At 47.4% G+C, this 21,102-nt stretch overlaps 1 protein-coding gene across 1 annotated transcript in view; it reads left to right on the forward strand.

Annotated features, from left to right (window-relative positions):
- The window catches only part of LOC135223500 (ADP-dependent glucokinase-like), a gene marked incomplete in the record, with an annotated part of 132,761 nt that overhangs the window by 78,122 nt on the left and 33,537 nt on the right, over positions 1–21,102 (forward strand). The window contains 1 exon segment of the mRNA XM_064261944.1: positions 6,142–6,273. Within this exon segment, the coding sequence (XP_064118014.1) occupies positions 6,142–6,273 (132 nt within the window).

A 21,102-nucleotide genomic window follows, 5' to 3' on the forward strand; every position in this document is an offset into this window, starting at 1 on the left:
CGAACTAGTGACAGACCATCATTCATCGGGCTTCTACAACCGCCTTTTCCTAGTTCCGAAGTCCTCAGGGGGATGGAGACCGGTGTTGGATGTAAGCGCCCTGAACTTCTTCGTAGAAAAGAAGAAGTTCACGATGGAAACGCCTTCATTCAGTGCTGGCAGCACTTCGTCCAGGGGACTGGATGGTTTCCTTGGATTTACAGGACGCTTACTTCCACGTACCGATCCATCCTTCCTCGAGGAAGTTTCTCAGATTCATGATGGGGGGGAAAATTTTTCAGTTCAGGGCTCTGTCGTTTTGGCCTCTCGACGGCCCCTCAAGTGTTCACGGGGATTTCGAGGATGTGGCTCAATGGCTTCATTTGAAAGGGGTGAGGATATCCATGTACCTCGACGATTGGCTAATAAGGGCCAATTCAGAAGATCGTTGTTTGAAGGACTTACAAGTAACTTTAGAATTGACGAAGGCTTTGGGACTTCTCGTCAATTTCAAGAAGTCGTCTCTAATTCCCGAGCAAGAGTGTGTGTATCTCGGGATACAGATGAACTCTCTGAGTTTTCGGGCTTTTCCCTCGCAGGAAAGGATAGCCCAAGGATTCGAGAGAGTAACAACCTTCTTAGGGAAAGAAGTATGCACAGTGATGGAGTGGATGAGTCTGCTGGGGATGCTCTCCTCGCTGGAGCAAATTAGTTTCCCTAGGAAGGTTGCACCTGAGACCGCTCCAATTCTTTCTTCATCAGAATTGGAGTCGTCGTTCTCAGGATTTGACGTTCTCCCTGTCGTTATCCCAGGACATCAAGAAACATCTCTTATGGTGGACAGATCCCAACCTCTTTGCGAAGGGACTGTCTCTTCAATCACAGACCCCCAACCTGGTGTTGTTCTCCGACGCGTCGGACACGGGGTGGGGTGCAACTCTGGGAACCAGCGAAGTGTCAGGTACCTGGGTGGGGGGACCAGGTAGCCTGGCACATCAACAGAAAGGAGTTGAATGGCTGTGTGGTTGGCTCTGAAGGCTTTCGAGCCCAAAGTCAGAAGATCGGTAGTGCAGGTCAACGCGGACAACACTACAGCTCTGGCATATATCAGGAAACAGGGGGGACGCATTCCTTCTCCCTGTCGAGACAGCAAGAGACCTTCTTCTGTGGGCAGAAGAAAGAGGAATCAAGCTTCTCACCAGGTTCGTGCAGGGAGAAAGGAAATGTAAGAGCAGATCTCCTCAGCAGGAAAGATCAGGTCCTTCCACAGAGTGGACCCTTCATCTGGATTGTATTGCCAGAGCCTGTGGAAGTTATGGGGCAGGCCACACTAGACCTCTTTGCCACGTCAAAGAACAAGAGGCTGGATCCTTACTGCTCTCCGATATCGGATCCAGAGGCATTAGCAATAGATGCTCTTCTTCTAGACTGGAACGGACTCGACGTCTACGCGTTTCCCCCTTCAAGATCCTGGGGCTAACCATCAAGAAGTTCGTAGAGTCCGATTCAACGAGAATGACCTTAATCGCTCCCTTTTGGCCGGCCCAAGAATGTTCACAGAGGTACTTGGAATGGTGGTGGACCTTCCAAGATCGCTCCCGCTAAGGAGCGATCTACTCAGACAACACTTCGACAGGTACCACAAAAAAATCTCCTCGCTCTCAGTCTGACTGGTTTCAGACTGTCCAAAGTTTGGTCAGAGCGAAAGGCTTTTCAGCAACAGCTGCTAAGCAATCGCAAGAGCGAGGAGACCTTCCACCTTGCGTGTATACCAGTCAAAGTGGGATGTCTTCAGACGTTGGTGCAAGAGGAAGAACATTTCCTCTTCCAGTACCTCTGTGACCCAAATTGTGGATTTCCTTATTTTCCTCAAAGAAGAATGTCATCTGGTTGTGTCAACTATTAAGGGATACCGCAGTATGTTGGCGGCGGTATTTCGGCATAGAGGCTTAAATATATCCGATGATAAGGACCTGCATGATCTTATTAGATCATTTGAAAACCATTAAGCGTCCTCATGTAGTACCGAACTGGAATCTAGACGTAGTTCTACAATTCCTTGGATCATCTAGATTCGAACCTCCTGGCTTAGCCTCTTTCAAGGATCTGACGAAGAAGGCTATCTTCCTTTTGGCCCTAGCTGCAGCTAAGAGAGTGAGTGAGCTCCAAGCTATTGAGGGCAATGTAGGGTTTAAGGTGAAGATTCTATGGTGTGTTCGTTTCTTCCAAGTTTCCTTGCAAAGAATGAAAACCATCACGCCCTTGGCCAGGAGCTTTGAAGTTCGTAGTTTATCTTTTCTAGTAGGGGAAGAGCCTGAAAGAACTCTTTGCCCTATGAGAATTATGAAGTATTTCCTTAAGAGGAAGGAACAACTTAAGGCTAATCAAGATGTGCTTTGGTGCTCCGTAAAGGACCCCACTCGGCCCACCCATGTCGAAGAATGCTCTTTCCTTTTTTCTGAGAAGCCTTATTACAGAGGCACATGTTGCCTGTAAGGAAGAACATTTTAGACTACTGAAAGTGAAAGCTCACGAGGTGAGCCGTCGCAACTTCGCTTGCATTCAGAAAAAATATGTCTGTGCGGAACTTGATGGAGGCGACTTTTTGGAGATGCCAATCGGTTTTCGCAAACCACTACCTACGTGATGTAAAAATCACATATGATAAATGCTTCGCCTTGGGTCCTTTCGTATCGGCGGATTCGGTGCTGGGGCAGGGAGCTGAAACTTATCCTGTGTAAATTTTTATATGTTACCCTATATTTTATATTGTTGTTTTTTGGTTGTCTGAAAGAGGTTGCAGGAGGCACCTCTTTTTGTCGTAATATTAACCCTTTGTATTTTGGTTAGGTGGTCTGGTGGGTTTTGGCTCCTTGCAGAGGTAGTGGTAAGGATCTGTTAGGTAAGCGGACAAGGTCCCTCTAACAGCATCCGACTTGGATTCTACCACAATAGGGGATCACATATCCCAGTGGTAGATCCGAGAGTCTTTCAGCATCAGGTCACGTCCTAGCTGTAGCTCTCCAGGCAATGCAGACTCAGAGATAGTATCTATGAAGTCTTCATCCTGAAAAGGTGAGAACCAAGGGTTTTTATATCCTACAACATTAGTTGTTTCCCGTCTTACCTGTATTATTGAGCTGTCTCTTACCCTCCACCAAGGGTGCCAATCAGCTAAGTATATATCTGTCAGGGAAGTTCATGTACAAAAATGATATTGTTAAACTACAATAAAGTTTTGTACATACTTACCTGGCAGATATATACGATTAATGGCCCACCCAGCCTCCCCTCAGAGACAGGTGGAAAGAGAAAAATCTGACAAGCTTACGGGAGTGGTTCGTACATCCGCCACCCAGCGGCGGGTAAGGTAGACCACCTGACCTACCTGTCGCGTGTGCCGCGAGATTTGAAATTCTGTCGGGAACGTCGGAGACTATAGCTAAGTATATATCTGCCAGGTAAGTATGTACAAAACTTTATTGTAGTTTAACAATATCATGTTTACACTATAATGTCCAGAGTAATACATATGGTGTTATGTGAGACTAGTTAGCATTTGAAGGAAGAAGACGTGTTTTCATCTCTGGAGGGTGTTCTGTAATTCTAGGGATTGTTGAATTATGATGGAAGGTTATACATAGTATGTAGTACTTTTCTTGCAGACATGACAGATTTGTTCTCACATAATAATAGCAGTAGTCTCAAGTAAGACTTAAGTAATTTGTATTTACTGCCTCTGAGGCCTGCATGTCATCATCCTTCTTTGGGGTTAACCAGTAGTGAACTGCTGTTTGGCCAGCTGTAAAACTATGAGGGCACAATGGTCTAAGGCAGGAGAAACCAAAAGGAAAAAGAAATCCTCTTCCAGGGATAACATTATAACACCCTGGAGATTGGGTGGAGTCTAAGGAGTCTTAGATTGAGAAGGACACACACACACACACACACACACACACACACACACACACACACACACACACACACACACACACACTCTCTCTCTCTCTCTCTCTCTCTCTCTCTCTCTCTCTCTCTCTCTCTGGAATCATAAATGTTGAGTTGACATAATTCACATAAGAAAAAAATTACAAAGAATATTAATCGGTACAGAATTTGCATAATTACTCCATATGTACATATATATATAGTATACAGTTTTCTACTAGTATTAATGTTACCCCTGATTCATGGGATGCCATTTTCTTTTTCAGTCACAGAGAAATACACAATAAGTTGTAAAAATAGTATGTGTTAGGGCTAACTACAAACAAGAGAGAGAGGAAGAGAAGGACTGAACTATGTATCTATCCATCCATCCATCCATTTCTCACAATTCTCCCTTTTGTGTGTGAGAGAGAGAGAGAGAGAGAGAGAGAGAGTTTTTCAGTATCCTGCGTATGGCAACATCATCTACCCTTGTGATAAAAATGAATGTCAAGCAATTTGACATATTTGACAGGTTTGCCTTCCCCCCTCTTTCCCAAGCTTACACAAAAGATCGTGGATAATATTTGCTTAAAATTTCACAAAATATACTATCAAAATGCATAAATGTTGTAATTACAGTATACTACTATTATTATTGTTATTGAAAAAAGAAACCCACAAGATTACTGAGTATGTATAACATAAAACTCATGGTGCTTCTAGAATGTACAAACATTGTGTTTACACTATTATGTCCAGAGCAATACGTATGGTGTTATGTGAGACTAGTTAGCAGTTGAAGGAAGAAAACGTAAGGTTGTTTACTTGTACATATTTACATAGTATTATTTTACTTGACACTCGAGTACTTTCAGGCTGTATCTGTGGCCCTTTCTCAAGAGATGTGTAGGTTGTCAGACTCGGTAATCTTGTGGGTTTCTTTTTCCATCTTCAGAAGAAAACTGAAAGAAGTTTATTATTATTATTATTATTATTTTCAAATTAGTATTTATTATTAAGTAAATCATTTATTTATCAAACAAAACAAATAAACAAATATACCATAAAAATTCTCTCTTCTCAGTCAGATAGAGAGAGTCATTCTTTTTATTTAATGTTACAATTTGCACACAAAAGTTTGAAAACATAAATTACATAAAAAATGAACATAACACTTGCAGGGTTTCTCAAGGATTCGCAAATGTCGCGTTTCCGTGAAAAAATTGCGTACGACAATTAGTTAAGTTCCAATGAAAAGTTGGCACGCCTGTGAATTTGCGCAACTCGAATCGTGTAAGAACGAGGTATTACTGTAATGCAGACAGCAACAATAGATGCAATTGAGTCACTTAAAAAAATAAAAGTGGTAAACAAAACCAATTTTAACTCATTAATATGAATTAAGCTAGGAAAACAGCTGTGGAGTAGCACAATTTAGTTACTGAAAAAGTTACTGAAAAGTGGTATACTAAAAATTATCCAAGTAATTCAACAAGCCCAGTATGATAATTTAAATGAGCATTCCTCAGAATGCACAGAGGGACAAACAGACTGAAAATGCACAAAACACTACAAACCACTTTTATCATGAAGATTAGGCTTTAAGAAAATGAATGAATGATGGTTGGCACAACATGCATAATATAAAAAAGGTTAAGCTCAGCAAGAGCAGCTTGGAATACTTATGAACAAAGACAAGTGACACAGAGATATGGCAACCTGTGGAGACTTCTTGGTAAGTGGTCTAGCCATAAGCATTAGTGTCTTAAAATTTAATAATTTGACAGTTTTATATGACTGGAGATTTGTTGCATGGAAGTAAGGTTATTTATGATTAATGGATATACATATGTATATGAAAAAATTTTAATTTTAAAAATTTTATTTACATAATACATTAATAAATTTTTATAGTAATCAACAGCTTTATGTAGAAGGATTTGCTTACCAACTTCACAAATGGGTGTTTTTTTTTTATTATCATATGTTCTGAAGCTTATGCCAGTGTGCTACTCACCTCCATAGCTTTTATACCACATGTAGCAAGTAAAGTAGCTGCTACACAGATATTATTAATTTATCAGGCATTACTGACTTTATTTTTTGTCTCTAAAAATATGTTTTGTGAAAGTGGGTGTTTATATTAGGGATGATCCAAATTTTGCATAGTACTGTATATATATTTTCAAAATAAATATTTTTTTTTCCTCTCCTTTTTCTTGTGGATTGAAGATTAGCATTGAAAATGCTAAGATGCTCATGGATGATGGCTTCACTCTGTCTGAAGCAGCAGGTGCAGGAAGAATCATGTTTGATTCCCAACATCCTGTGTCTTGTTGGAATGAAGATGGAGGGAAAATAGAGGTAAGTTGCATGTGTGAATATGCCTCAGGCTTGCTAAGGTTTTATATTTGTTTCATATAGCTAATAGTATTTGTTCCGACACGGAATACAAACCTTTTGGTCCTTATACAAAAGGAAGGTTACTAGCGGCAGCTGGATAGGTCGTAGCTTTCGAACAAGGGGTTCGGTAGTTAACTGCTTGTCCGACAGTGGCGCGCACCGCGTGACTGGAAGGGGTGAAGAACTCACTTTTGCTTTCGGCCTGCTAGCGTGTGGACGTGTGTATCTTCGCTCTCTGCCCGCTTCATCGTCGCTTTGCTTTCGCATGGTTGTGTTTTCTTTTTCTGTTTATCTAGTGAAACTGAATTGTAAGTACAATCATTTCAACTTTATTTGCATTTTATTGAATTGTGAATTGAAAGGATCATGGATTCACCGCGCCCTCCAATTATCCGGCGACTATACCCTGGGAATGAAGGGCGTAAGTGCGGGAAATTCCGCATTTCCCGTTTCCGGAATAGATCCTCATGTGTGTGTGCTCGGTATCGGGGGCGCGAATGCTCTCGCACCGAGCCTTGTAATGTATGTGAAAATTGGTCGGAGGTGCAGTGGGGCTTGTACGAGGGCAGGAAGAATTGAAGGCCTGCAAAGGAGTCGTCGGAAAGCTCTCCCGCGACTCCTTTGGTGACGGATACTTCGTCGTCTTTCCTGCCCCCTGCTCGTCGGAAAGCTCTCCCGCGACTCCTTTGGTGACGGACACTTCGTCGTCTTTCCTGCCCCCTGCTCAGCTCCCACGTATGGCATCTTCCTCTTCGGGGGCGGTATCCAGGTCCCTTCTCCTCACCCGATCTGTCGAGTGTGGAGGAGGGCGCTCGGTACCCACTGACGTCCAGTTGTACTCGGGGTCTTCTGTCCGTTCGGGGTGGGCCTCTTCCCCCTCGCACGGGTAGAAACCCCCCCCTAATCACCCGCTGTTGCTTCCACAGGTGGCTTCTGCTGCGAAGGACGACCTTGGTCAGGTGTAGGTCGTCTTTGGGCTTGCAGGGCGTGCCCAGTGTCCAGGGGCTGCTTTACCATTTATCTGGGTCTGCTGTGGTCACACATGCTACGGTGACCACTACCACTAATACCGACCCTGTCCACTCCAGGGTACGCCGCTCCCCCTCACCTGGTGTACTCCCTACATGCTGTGTCTGTGTCGCCTACCTCCTCAGTGCAGGGTCCAATCGCCGTACAGAGGGGGGGGCGTGCCGCCGCCGCCTGGGTTTGCTGTGCTGCCCTCGGCCTGACTTCCGCTGCCCCAAGAGCTCGCCCCTGGACCTGCCGCCAATTCCTAGGATGTCGCTGACAACGCTGGCTCAACCTCCCGTGATGCCTCTACCGACTGCCGTACCTGCCATACCTGTCCAGATGATGCCAACCGTTCCTGCCGTTCCCGATGTTCCTGTTGTTCCTGAGATGTCCGCACCTGCCGATGTCGTTCCTGCTCGTGGCGTTGCTGTTCCAGACGTTGGTCTATCCGGACAGGTGCGTCCGGGCCCCGTTGCTTCGGCAATAGCAGCCCCGGCTCCGCCCTGGATGGTAGATTTAACGTCTGTCCTGAGGAAGCTGACGAAGAAGAAGAGGAAGGTGTCATCGTCGTCTTCTTCGTCATCGTCGTCGTCGTCTGCCGCCTCTCCCCCTTCGACTTCTAAGGCTTCACAGCCGAAGAAGGAGGTTGCCTCCTCCCCTCCTAAGAAGTCTCCTTCGGGAGCTTCTCAGGGCCCGTCTCACTCAGGTACTATGTTGTGGTGCTGTTGGACTTAAGCTCGCTCTCCACGAATGTGGCGGGCAAGCTGGATATCCTTGGGCATGATGGTGACCCTCTTGGCGTGGATGGCACACAAGTTGGTGTCTTCAAAGAGACCGACGAGGTAGGCCTCAGATGCCTCCTGCAGCGCCATGACTGCAGAAGACTGGAAACGAAGGTCGGTCTTGAAGTCCTGGGCAATCTCTCGAACGAGGCGCTGGAAGGGCAGCTTTCTGATGAGCAGCTCTGTGCTCTTCTGGTAACGACGGATCTCACGAAGGGCCACGGTACCGGGCCTGTAACGGTGAGGCTTCTTCACTCCTCCTGTAGCAGGAGCAGACTTACGAGCAGCCTTGGTGGCCAGCTGCTTTCGTGGGGCCTTGCCTCCAGTGGACTTGCGAGCAGTCTGCTTGGTACGTGCCATCTTCCGCTGGTCCTCCTGCTCCTTCGGGAGCGGGGCCCGTCTCTTCTTCCGCAAGGAAGAAGACTACGGGGACCAGAGGGGTACCGGCTAACACCGGTACTTCCTCGCCTGGTGTCAGAGGCTCTGCCGCTACACCAGGTTCCATCTCGGCCTCTCGTCCGCGAGAGAAACCGAGTGTACCGTCACCTACCAGTGACCGTACAGCCAAGAACCAGACACCAGAGCTTGCTCGGCGTCAGGTTCACTGCACGAAGTGTAAGACTAGTGAGAGTCGCTCAGGCTCCTCCCACCAGGCCAGCTCTCGCAGCGACCAGCTGGCAACCCGGGTTGACGTGACGGTCTCGGACCGGCCACGGGCCAAGGCTGGGAAGAGGTCCCCCCGATCGCCCCAGCGGTGTGACACGCCGTGAGGACAAGCACCGATCTCACCGTGAAAGCGGCCTATGCCGGTCGCCTGACCTTCGCTCTCACAGGGAGCGAGCGGGTACGGCAACCGGCAGCAGCTCCCCTGACACACAAGATCGGCGCCGCTGTTCTCAGTCCAGCCGTTCTCCCGAGGGAGATGTCTCGACTAGGCCTGCAGCTCGATCGCCACCGTGGGTTGGCGATCGCCTGCAGCCCTCCAAGCCCACTGGTCCTGCCAGTGAGCAAGGAGGGAGCGTCAGGTCTGCCTCTCCCGTGCCTTCAACCTCCTCGGGTTACACCGGGAGGAGCGAGGCATTGCGGAGTGATCGTGAGGGGTGCGCCCCGCACGATCCCGTCACGACGCCGTACGCGCCAGGCACGGTCCTCGGACCGACCAGGACGTACGTGCAAGTGACAGGAGGAGACCGAGAGGGGTATGTCGCTGTTCCCCCTCTTGAAGGGGGAGGGTCTCGGGAGGTGCTCCTGTTCGAGGGACTGGACGGTCCTACTCCACAGGATGCAGTGACTCCCGAGATCCAGAGGAACTTTTCCGAGGTTATTGCGCTGATTCGTCAGCACAACGACCTCGGGGAAGGGTCGCCGCTCCCACCTTCAGAGCCCACGTCCCGGCTCGAGTCGTTTTGGGGCCCGAAGAGGGAACCCAAACCGACGGTGGGGTTGCCACGATCGGAGCTTGCCGATTCTGTCTTGAACCAGTTTGAGTCTCTTTTCTCCGGACAAGAAGGCGCTCTCAGGTCAAGCAGATCGAACAAGCTGCTTCCACCTCCTCTACTGCGACAGCGGCACTTTTACGTGCCTTCAGAGGATCCAATGCCGCCCAAACAGGTAAACCCAGAGCTAGCCAGACTAACTCCGGGTGTGTCTCTGCAGCAGCTCCTGTCTGAGAACCTCTGATTCTCACAGCAAGAGGCACTGGGCCTGGATTCTACCGCTATGGCAGCTTTCCAGCCTCGAACTGCGGCCAAGCCCAAGAGCTTGGCTAGCGCTTCCTCGGCTGCTAAGACGATAGCCTCGTCGAAGCCCCGAGGAAAGACTTTGTCTTCTTCGACTTCTGCTAAAGGGGGCCGTAACCAGCCCTCCTTCTCGCGAGGAGGGTCAGGGAAGAAGTCGAAGAAAGGGGGGAAACACGTTCCCCCTCGCCTGCTGCCGGAAGTGGGGGGTGCCTGGCGAGCCATTGGGCAACTTGGCAGCACTACGGCGCCGAGACCTGGATAGTAGATGTCCTTCGGGAGGGATATCTATTACCCTTCGAATCTCGGCCACCCCTCACCTCCAACCCGGTCCAACTGCAGACTTACGTTCCAGGTTCATCGAAGGACGTGGCGCTACGACAGGAGATCGAGTCCATGCTGAGCAAACGAGCTGTAGAGATCGTCACGGATCAGTCACCGGGCTTCTACAGCCGTCTTTTCCTGGTGGAAAAGTCTACGGGGGGCTGGCGCCCGGTGATAGATCTCTCTCCCCTGAACCGATTCGTTCGCCAGACTCGGTTTGCAATGGAGACGGCACGTTCCATGCTCTAATCCATCAGGGAGAACGATTTCATGCTTTCAGTGGATCTGAAGGACGCGTATTTTCAAATACCCGCCCATCAATCCTCCAGAAAGTACCTCTGCTTCATCCTCGACGGGACGGTGTACCAATTCAGGGCACTTTGCTTCGGTCTCTCAACCGCCCCACAGGTGTTCACGCGAGTGTTCACTCTGGTGTCTGCTTGGGCCCATTCGCACGGGATATGTCTTCTGAGGTATCTCAACGATTGGCTACTCCTGGCAAGCTCCCACTCGCAGTTGCTGCAGGACAGGGATCGACTATTGGAGTTCTGCCGCGATCTGGGGATCAAAGTAAACTTTGAGAAGTCTGATCTCGAACCCAAGCAGAGGATGAAGTACTGGGTATGCTGATCGACACGGTAGCAGGGCGAGTCTTCCCCTCAGACTCGCGGATCAGCAGATTCAGGGAGGCAGCCAACCGGTTCCTGTCTCGGCAGGAACAGGCAGCTCAGCGGTGGTAAGTCATGATCGGCCACCTGTCGTCACTCGAGAAGTTAGTCCCTCACGGGCGTCTTCACCTGCGGTCTCTTCAGTGGAGACTAAAGGAGAGTTGGTCATAGGTGACAGATCCACCATACTTCCCCATGTCCCTCACGCTGGAGGTAAGGCAGGACCTAGCCTGGTGGCTCGACGACAGGAACCTCTCAAGAGGAGTGCCTCTACGCATTTCCCCCCCCCCCGGAGATGCTGCTGTTCTCAGACGCATCAAACGAGTGATGGGGCGCACACCTGGAGGAGTTGCTGACTTGGGGAGTGTGGGACGATTGCGACAAGCACCTTCACATCAATGTCCTAGAGCTCAAGGCAGCGTTTCTCGCTCTCCAAGAGTTCCAGGACCGCTTGGTGGGACACTCAGTGGTGTTGATGTGCGACAACACCACAGTAATGGCTTACGTCAAGAAACAGGGGGGCCTAGTGTCTCTCCCGTTGTACCAGTTGACATGGCAGGTGCACGAGTGGGCCGAGGCTCACTCAATAGAGCTGTCAGTACGCTACATTCCAGGGAAGAGGATATGTAGTAGCAGACAAGCTCAGCCGTCGGGATCAGGTGATAGGAACCGAATGGTCCCTACACCAGGACGTGGCGGAAAGGCTCTTCGACCTGTGGGGGCGACCAGTTGTGCTTCTGTTCGCCACCCGGCACAACAGAAAACTTCAGGTTTTCTTTTCAGCCGTGCCGGACCCATGGGCAGCTGCAGAGGACGCTCTCCAACTCCCGTGGGACAACCTCTTCGTTTACGCCTTTCCCCCGTTCAGCCTGATTCGCAAGGTGATCAGTCGAGTGCTGACCACCCCGAATCTCAGGATGATCCTGGTGGCTCCCAAACAGCCCCAGGCCATTTGGTATCCAGACCTGCTGGCTCTTTCGCAGGAGAACCGAGAGAGATTCCCCATTGGCACAACCTTCTCGCCCAGCCACACGTAGAACGGTACCACCGAGCAGTCCAGTCTCTACAACTTCACGGCTGGCTGTTATCCACCATCTCTTGCGAATGAGAGGCTTTTCTTGTAGCGCAGCAACAGAGATGGCTGGAAACGTCCGTCAGTCCTCTGCAGCTGTGTACCAGGGGAAGTAGGCCGTCTTCTGTGGTTGGTGTCGTAGACGGGGTCTATCTCCTCTCAGAGCCACTCTTCAGCAGGTAGCGGATTTCCTCATTTTTCTTTGCCGAGAGAAGCTCCTCTCAGTCCCCACAGTGAAAGGATATAGAGCCGCCCTGGCACTAGTCCTAAAACTGAGGGAATTGGACATCTCAAACTCGTTCGAGATCTCCTTGCTTATGAGGAGCTATGAAAGATCTTGCCCACCCAGGGAACTCAGGCCCCCTGAGTGGGATGTGACTCTCGTCCTTAGGAGTTTGACTCGAAGACCCTTCGAGCCACTCTGAGAGTCGTCAGACAGGGATCTGACCCTCAAGACCCTCTTCTTGCTGGCCTGGCATCGGCAAAGAGAGTAGGGGAACTTCATGGTCTTTCCTTCGATGTACGACACACCAGTGGATGGGGATCTGTGACGCTCGATTTCGTCCCAAACTTCGTTGCGAAGACTCAGAATCCGTCGATCCCTGACGACAGATTCGAGTCTTTCACAATCCCCTCCCTAATGGACTTCACTGATAATGATGCGGATGAGATGCTGCTTTGTTCTGTGAGGGCGATACGGTGCTACCTGAAGAGAACTCGACACCTCAGGCCTGAGTGTTGACGCCTCTTCGTTAGCACCGGGGTAACCAAGAAAGAAGTATCCAAGAACACACTTTCTTTCTGGCTGCGTGAGGTGATCAGAAGAGCGTATGAGGCTGATGGTAGTGACGACATCCGTACGCTCCGTCCGAGAGCCCACGAAGTCAGGAGCATTGGTCCTTCCCTTGCGTTCCGCAAGAACTTCTCCGTGGCGCAGGTCCTGAAGGCAGGGGTCTGGGCCAACCAGACTACCTTCACCTCCTTCTACCTTCGGGATATTGCCCACTGGTCCTTGGCTGCTCAACTCGTTGTGTAGCTAACCCAGACCCTCGCAGGCTGAAACAGCATCGAGTCCTGGTGTGACTGTAAGAATGGATGAGTGAATGAGAGAGTGACTGGCTTCTCTCCCCATCTTTTTCTACTCTACCTGTGGGCAGAGGGTTACGGTCGTCACTACGCTGGATGAGGACGAGATGCAGGTGAGCTATATGACAGAGCCCCATCCTATCCCTTTCACTAGGGATAGGAGCAGAATATCCACCACTTCCTCCTACAAGGGGGGGGAAGTGGATGCCAACAAGAGACAAACCCATAACTTTATGTTGCCTCTTGGAAACAGGAGCTTGTTCTTGCTTGCTGGTACGAAGAGATACGCTTGCCTCTCTCTTAGTACTTGGTCCAGAGGTCTGACCATTGATCCTGCGGTGCATACCCCGATCAATCGGACAAAGGCTTCCAAGGTTGGGCGAACACCAGTCTGTTCACAAAAGACTCAGATTCCTCCCACCAAGAAGTGAGTCTTCCTATTGTAAAAGGACCGAAAGGTTTGTATTCCGTGTTGGAACAAATGGCAATTTGTCCAAAATTGCATTTTTCCTAACTATACAAACCTGAGGTCCTTTTACACATAGCCCCACCTCATGCCACCCCTCACTCTGCAGTTTTTGCTTGGGCCTAAAGCAAAAGTGATTCTTCACCTCCCAGTCGCGCGGAGCGCGCACTGTCGGACAAGCAGTTAACTACCGAACCCCTTGTTCGAAAGCTTATGACCTATCCAGCTGCCGCTAGTAACCTCCCTATTGTAAAAGGACCTCAGGTTTGTATAGTTAGGCAAAATGCAATTTTGGACAAATTGCCATTTTAATTCTTATTACTAGTTAGAATTTAATTAGTATTAAAGTGTTTCATGCTAGACAGTAGAGGGGATATCATTCAGACTTCTAGATGTTACTGCTTTTCTTTGAGAGGGAGATACAATTTCTCTTGAAGTTGCATGTGTTAAGAGCGATAAAAATTTCATGTCAAATTGCATTGAAGAAAGAGACAATTTCACATGATGTTGCATGTGTTGAGAGAGGTACAATTTCATGTCACGTTGCATTGGTTAAGAGGCATAAAATTGAGTTGTTTTTTTTGGAAATCTATTTACAATATATTGTAGTTCTGCAAAAGGAGAAGTTAAGTTTGGCAGTGCTTTCTTAAAAATTATTTTGTTCATGAAACTTACCTGACAGATATATATATAGCTGTATTCTCTGAAGTCCGACAGAATTTCAAAATTCGCGGCACACGCAGTGGGCGGCCAGGTGGTAGTACCCATTCCCGCCGCTGGGAGTCGGATATCAGGAACTATTCCCATTTTCTATTCATATATTTTTTCTGTCGCCGGTCGGTAAACAACTGTTTACAGACCTCCGCCTAGGATTTTGAAACTTCATTAGCCGCTTCTTAAGTATCCTAATTATTATTCTTTCGATTTTTGACTTGGATTTGTGGCTAGGCATAACGCTAATCGTAAATTTTTTTTTCATTGCATTTGATGTCTGAAGCTAGTTAGCCTAGTTTCAGACTTTGTTGTCTGCATGGGGTAAGGTGAGGCTACCGGAACTTTCGGTAGACACTCGCTTAGTATATATGACGTTTACATGTTTTCTTTGCATAAGTTCAATGTAATTAGTGTAATATGTGACTGATTACGGAAGAAGTAGGATTCATGTACGCATTTTAGAGCGTGTTAGAATCAGGAGTTTTTCCTCCACAGTAAACAGAAGTTAGAAATAATGAACCTTCTAACCTCCTGTAGATTTTATTTTGCCTAACCCTGTGGTATGGCTTACGGGCCTAGAAGAAGTGTCTGCTAGAGGATTACATCAAGTAATCTTAGACTAAAGTGCTCGCTCTCCAATCAGTGTTGTGAAGTGTAGTGCCCTTGTGTTGTGGAGGGGGCGTCAGATCGGCCCCATAATGCCTCTAGGGCCTGGACCTCTGTCGGACTCCCAGGACTCAGGGAGAGGGCATGTCGAAAGCCGCAAGAGGGTTACGGGGGCTCCCCACCGATCTGGCGTCCCTTCGGCAGGACCTGTTGACGCTTCCCAGGCTGCTAAAGATTGTGCACGTGCACGAATCTTGAAGGATTGCTTCTCGTCCTCCGAGGCGTCCTCCCCGCGCAAGGGTTGGAGCTCTCGGAAGGACTCGCGCCCTCTAAGAAGCTTTAGAGAAGAGGACGCTTCACGTCCTCTCTCTCTCGTCAGGAGGGAACGTCAGATCGGCCCCATAACGCCTCTAGGCCTAGACCTCTGTCGGACTCCCAGGAAAGACCAGGGAGAGGGCATGTCAAAGCCGAAGGAGGGTTACGGGTTTTTCATGCTGATCTGGCTTCCTTTCGGCAGGTCCTGTTGTCGCTTCCCAGGCTGCCGAAGATCGAGCACGTGCACGAATCTTGAAGGATTGCTTCTCGTCCTCCGAGGCGTCCTCCCCACAAAGGGGTTGGAGCTCTCGAAGGACTCGCGCCCCCTAAAGAAGCTTTAGAGAAGAGGACGCTTCACGTCCTCTCTCTCGTCACGAGAGGATGAAAGAGTCCTGTGCCCTGTCAGGGCTCTCGAATTTTATTTACATAAACGAAGGAAGTAAGAGGTCCTTCGGGTAATTTATGGTGCTCAGGAAGAGACCACATTTACCCTTTTCGAAGAATGCACTGGCTCTTTTCCTAAGGGACATATTAAGGAGGCTCATTCATCTTGCCAGAAGAGTGATTTGAGCCTCCTGCGAGTGAACGCTCATGAAGTTAGAGCTGTTTCAACCTCGCTAGCATTCCAAAAGAATTTGTGGAATCAAGGACATTCTTGATTCCACCTTTTGGAGGAGCAACTCGTATTCGTCTCCTCTCCTCTGGGCGCTCCGTATACGTTATGTAACATTCGCTTTACTTCGAAAAAGCAAGCTGATAAGTTTGACGTCCGGCAAGCTGCTTTGCACAGTCAAACAACTTATGTCTCTGGTTCGGCATAAGAAGGGCAATTTAGATGTGAGGAAGCTTTTTGGAGGTGCTCGACGTCCTATAAGTAGAGACATTCTCCAGGAAGCTAGGCAAGCACCTTGCGAGGGTGTCTTTCGGACGCTCGGCGTTCCTTTGCTGAGTGCGTTTCTGGAGATGTTCTTTTTGCGTTACTAAGACGCAAGTTGTCGCACAGGCGGCCACTGTCTTTGTAAGAAGGTATGAAGGTCTTTAAGGCCCGTCTTGAAGACGAAAGCCATACGTCTTCCTTTAGTGTTCACACACTTCAGGAGCAGCGTGCGGCTCTCCATGGAGACTCGCATGAGACGTCCCTGAAATATTACAACGTCATACGCAAAACGCGGTTCGTCATAACATTGAGATGTTGGCAAGGTCGCTCGCCAGGACGCCTCTTGGCGGGCCTTGCATGCATCAGTGGGCGCTCAACGAGATCCTCTCTGAAAACGTCGTTCAGAAGACTTGGTGTTCTCTGCTCAGACTCGCTCGCAGCTAAGCAGGACGTTTTTTGAGGACGCTCAGCAGGACGCTTTCCAGGACGCTAAGCAGGACGCTCGGCAGGACGCTTATGAGGACGCTTTTGTGGACATTCGCCAGGACGCTTCGGTGGAAGCTAGGCAGGACGCTTTGCGAGAGAAAAGACTTGTAGAAGGCGTCTTATTTGCTGTTCAGGACGTTTCTTAGGACGCTTGACGCTTTCTAACGAACGTCGTCAAGAGGAGGTTTTTTTGGCAGGACTCTCCCCACAGGACATTCCTTTTCAGAAATTTTTAAAAAGGATTCGTTAGTTAGCGGAGAGACATACCGAATTTTTTCTTTCGATCCCCTCTTTCCTCTTCATCGATTTCTCTGAGAATCGGGAAGATTATATACTCGGATTCCTGGGTGACTTTCGGTCATGTTAAAGGGTTTTCCCCTATTAGCAAAGTGCTAATAGTTTTGTCAAGTAAGGACGTTTTCCCCATTGTCAAGATACTAAACGTTTTGTCATTTAAGTGGGGGACCCCTCATAAATGGGGTAGTTTCTCATTGACATAGATTTTAACGTTTTTATCGTTTAAGCGGATAAACTCATTAACAAATTTCGGAAGAGCTCTCATTCATTTTCAGAGGCTCATCCGGGGAGTAAGAAAAAGACTTGTAGACTAGATCCAGGAAGTCTTATGTCCAATATCATAAGAACATTGAACGGTCCTTTTCGATCCTCGGTTCTCACTTGATGATCTCTATTCGAATATTACTCCCTTTTCTTGGCAAAGAGTCAAGGAGTTCTTTTAAAAGTCTCATTCATTAGAACGTGGACAGTCGTTTTCCTTTCTTTCTCTCTTCCTCGTCGAGGAAAGATGTAGTAGAGAATTCGATGTTCAAATTACTACAATACTTACGTAGTTTATCTTTGCATCATTTTGCTAACGCATGGGTCAAGTCATATACGCATATCGTATTTACCTCTGCGGATAGAAGCCGAAAGAACTGTTGTTCTAATGTATTTAATTGACACTCCCTTCAACCTTCCAAGAGTTTTTGGAGTAAGAACAACTCTTCAGGTATTGTTACGACAACACCAACTCAGCTTCTGTATTTAGCGAATTTTGTTTCGTTTAAATATGCCTGCTTGAGAGTTTCCTTTTGCTCGATAATTTCATACCTATCCCTTCGTAAAAGGAGTAGCTGGCAACTCAGGCAGATAGTGCGAGACAATGAATGAACAAGGCTGCTGTTACTGTGATCTACGCAGTACCGGCTAGCTCTGTGACATGCGCGCTTGGTTACGTCTCTCTCCCCTGCGGGAATGGCTGGCTAAGCCGTCTCTCTGCCCTACAATCATGGATTTTAGCCTCGGGTTGAGGAAATTTCTAGTAATCATGAATGAACATGCCTTCCGTTTACTTAGAAAATTTCAACAAGATATCTCTTATACTTGTTCGGTGCGGGTTTACCGCACGGTAACAGAATTCTGTACGAATCTACCGCGGTATAGCACTATAATAATGCTCTCCTGCTTATGCAAAGCGCAGCCTTATTTAGGGAAGGAAGCAGGCTGAGTGAGGGAATGGATGAGTTTGCTGGGTACCATTTCCTCGCTGGAGAAGCTTGTTTTCCCTGAATAAACAGCAATTCAGACCTCTACAATTTTTCCTCACGGAGAAATTGGAATAGCATCAAAGATCTAGTAATAATTCTAATTTTCTCTCAACGGCTTGAGGATCACCTCGGGTGATAGCGAGAGGGTGCCAGACATCCGAACAGAGGAACAGATGTCCTGGCACATTGTCTGAAAGAATTGGAAGCCAATTTGGTCGGCTCTCCAGTTCCTCGAAGGGTGAGTTTGGATCGAGTGGTCCAAATCATCTCGGATAATTTCTCAGCTCTCTCATAGCTCAAGAAGAGAGAGTTGGTTATGGGCTTGGGCACGGAACGTAACGATCCTCAAGAGGTTCGTTAAACTAGTGCACGTCCGTGCGGGTCTTCTCGATCGAAAGGCAACAACTACTGACGTGCTGAAGGTAATCCTCAACTTAGAAGTATGTCGAAAGTTGAGGAGAGACTGAGGGCGTCCTTTCGTTAAGTTTTTCGTAATATTGAAGACGAAGGAGCTTCCTCTTAAGTTGTTCCCTTATTCATGATCCTAGACGATTAGCATTAGTAGTCGCCACATATTGGCCTTTAAGAGGTTGGATTCACAGAGGTCATGTAATTCAGAGAATTGTCCAAAGACCCTTCCCGAGAGAATCGGTGTAATCTAACATCGTCACTTAGTGAAGTATCTAATATCTCTCCTCTCTGAGTCTGAAGTCGTTCAGACTATCGAGAAGCGATAAGATCTTCAAGATTAATGGCAGTCTCTTGGCCAAGGCAAAGCAGTGCTGCCTATTTTCAGTGTTCAATCGGGGGGGGGCCCGTTTCTGGAGATAGTGAAGGGAAATGACTGTTCCTCCACCTCGACCTCTGTGAATTTCTTTATGGTTCTATCTTTCCGTCTTGAAGTATGAGATAAGCTAGAAGTCCTAACTATTGTAGAATATGCAAATATGTTGTTGACGGCCTCTAGGCTCAGAGATTCGGTTCTGTCAAACAACAAAGATTCACGATCTTTGAGGTCTGTGGAGATCTTGAAATTCTCTGGATCGCAGGTTCCGGCATGGAACTTAGACGTAGTCTGAGTTTCTGATGCCAAAAGCATTTCGAACCTATCCTTTCTGCGAACTTAATACACGTGACCAGAAAGGCTAACATTCTAACCGCTCTAGCCACGGCAAAGAGGGTTAGTGAGGTTTTAGCCATCATCAGAGGTTTTAGCTTTAAAGGACATAATGCGGTCTGTCCCCTAAGCCTTCCGTTCTTGATAAGAACGAAAACCTGTCTAACCCTTGACCCGAAGGCTTGGAGACCAAGGGTATGGCACAAATTATTGGGCAAGGGCATTAGAGAGTCCTGTGCCCTGTCGGGTCTCTCAAGTTTTATCTTGATAAAACTATAGAAAGTCGAGGTCAACGGACAATCTGCGGTGTTCCGTAAAAGACCAGACTGGTTCATGTCCAAGAACACCCTGGCATTATAGTCAAGGAGTTCTTTTAAGAAGTCTCATTCATTATGTTTGCATAAAGATTTGAGATTTTTTCTTAATATGAATGCTCAAGAGGTGAGGGCGCGGCCTCGAAGCATTTCAACAGAGCATGACACTCAGTAACATCCTGAGTGCCACGCTTTAGCGAAGCAACTCTGTGTTCGCTTCACACTCCCGACGGGATGTGAAGACGACATTTGAGATCTGTAAGTCGCTAGGACCATACATATCCGTAGATATATTATTGGGGGCAGCAAGCAACATGAATCCTATCCTATAGAAAAGGGATAGGTGTGCTTTTAACTTTGAAGGGTTGGTCGCTTGAGGCGCGTTCCTTTTCTTTAGCCTAGAAGTTATGGAACTAACTTTGATAGGTTAGGTCAGGTGGTGGTTTTAGCTTCGTTGCCCTCAGAAGTATGGTCATATGGTCTAGTCACATTGTGGTCACGCCCCCGTTGACAGATCATCTAGAGCGCACCAGCATTACAGGTCTCTACCTCGCTGGCAACTCTAGTAACACAGAAGCAGACTTTGGTGACAGTAATCACGAAGTCGGCTATGCTAACAGGTGAGGAACCAAGATGTATATCATCTACTTAATTTAGTTTCCCAAAAAATTCTAATTCTGTCTCTTCCACCATCCGAAGGTGGGATTCAGCTATATATATATCTGTCAGGTAAGTTTCATGAACAAAATGTTATTGTTATAATACAATTAAGTTTGTTCATACTTACCTGGCAGATATATATAATTAAAGTGCCCACCCACCTCCCCTCAGGAGACAGTGGCACTGATTAAAATATTGAATTAGGAAAATGGGGAATAGTTCCTGATATCGCCCTCCCAGCGGCGGGATGGGTACTACCACCTGGCCGCCCACTGCGTGTGCCGCGAATTTTGAAATTCTGTCGGACTTCAGAGAATACAGCTATATATATATCTGCCAGGTAAGTATGAACAAACTTAATTGTATTATAACAATAACATTTTCAAGCAGGATACTCAATTTCAGGAAGTGCTTACCCAGTACAATTCAGTATCACAGCATGCCTTTTTTTCTGCTTTACCTAGACACTTAAACCATTACTGAATAGAGGGTGCTTTGTAACTGGTGTTATCAGTGTAGCTCAGTCAAAATTCCTGATGATTTCTTGTTTTCATTGGTGCCTTGTCATGAAAAGAACAGTCATACTAAGACTGTCTCTCCTGGGCGGTGTTTGTGTTATTCACAATATACTGTACCTCTACTGAATTTTTACATGTTTATAGTTCAGTATTGTATTTTCTGTATTACTCAAAGGTATGTTTTTCTGGTGGTGTAGGGGCTTTCGTTTACACAATTGAAGCAGGATAGTGGGAACAAATTTGAAGGTTAGCAATTAAAACTCCAATTCTCCTTAACCTAAATTATAACCTTATATTACAGTTTGCAACTTGATCCTATCCCTAGCTCATCAAACCTATCCTCATGTCCCTATACCTAACTTAGCCTAACTTAAGATTACTTGATATTACCTGATATTACTCGACCACCTACGAATCTAAACTTTATTCCATAACTTAAAATATTGCAACAATAATCTAATAATCTCAGTTGGATATTGGTCTTAATCTTT

Source organism: Macrobrachium nipponense, chromosome 10 (genome assembly GCF_015104395.2).
Source record: "Macrobrachium nipponense isolate FS-2020 chromosome 10, ASM1510439v2, whole genome shotgun sequence".
NCBI classification, from domain to species: domain Eukaryota; kingdom Metazoa; phylum Arthropoda; class Malacostraca; order Decapoda; family Palaemonidae; genus Macrobrachium; species Macrobrachium nipponense.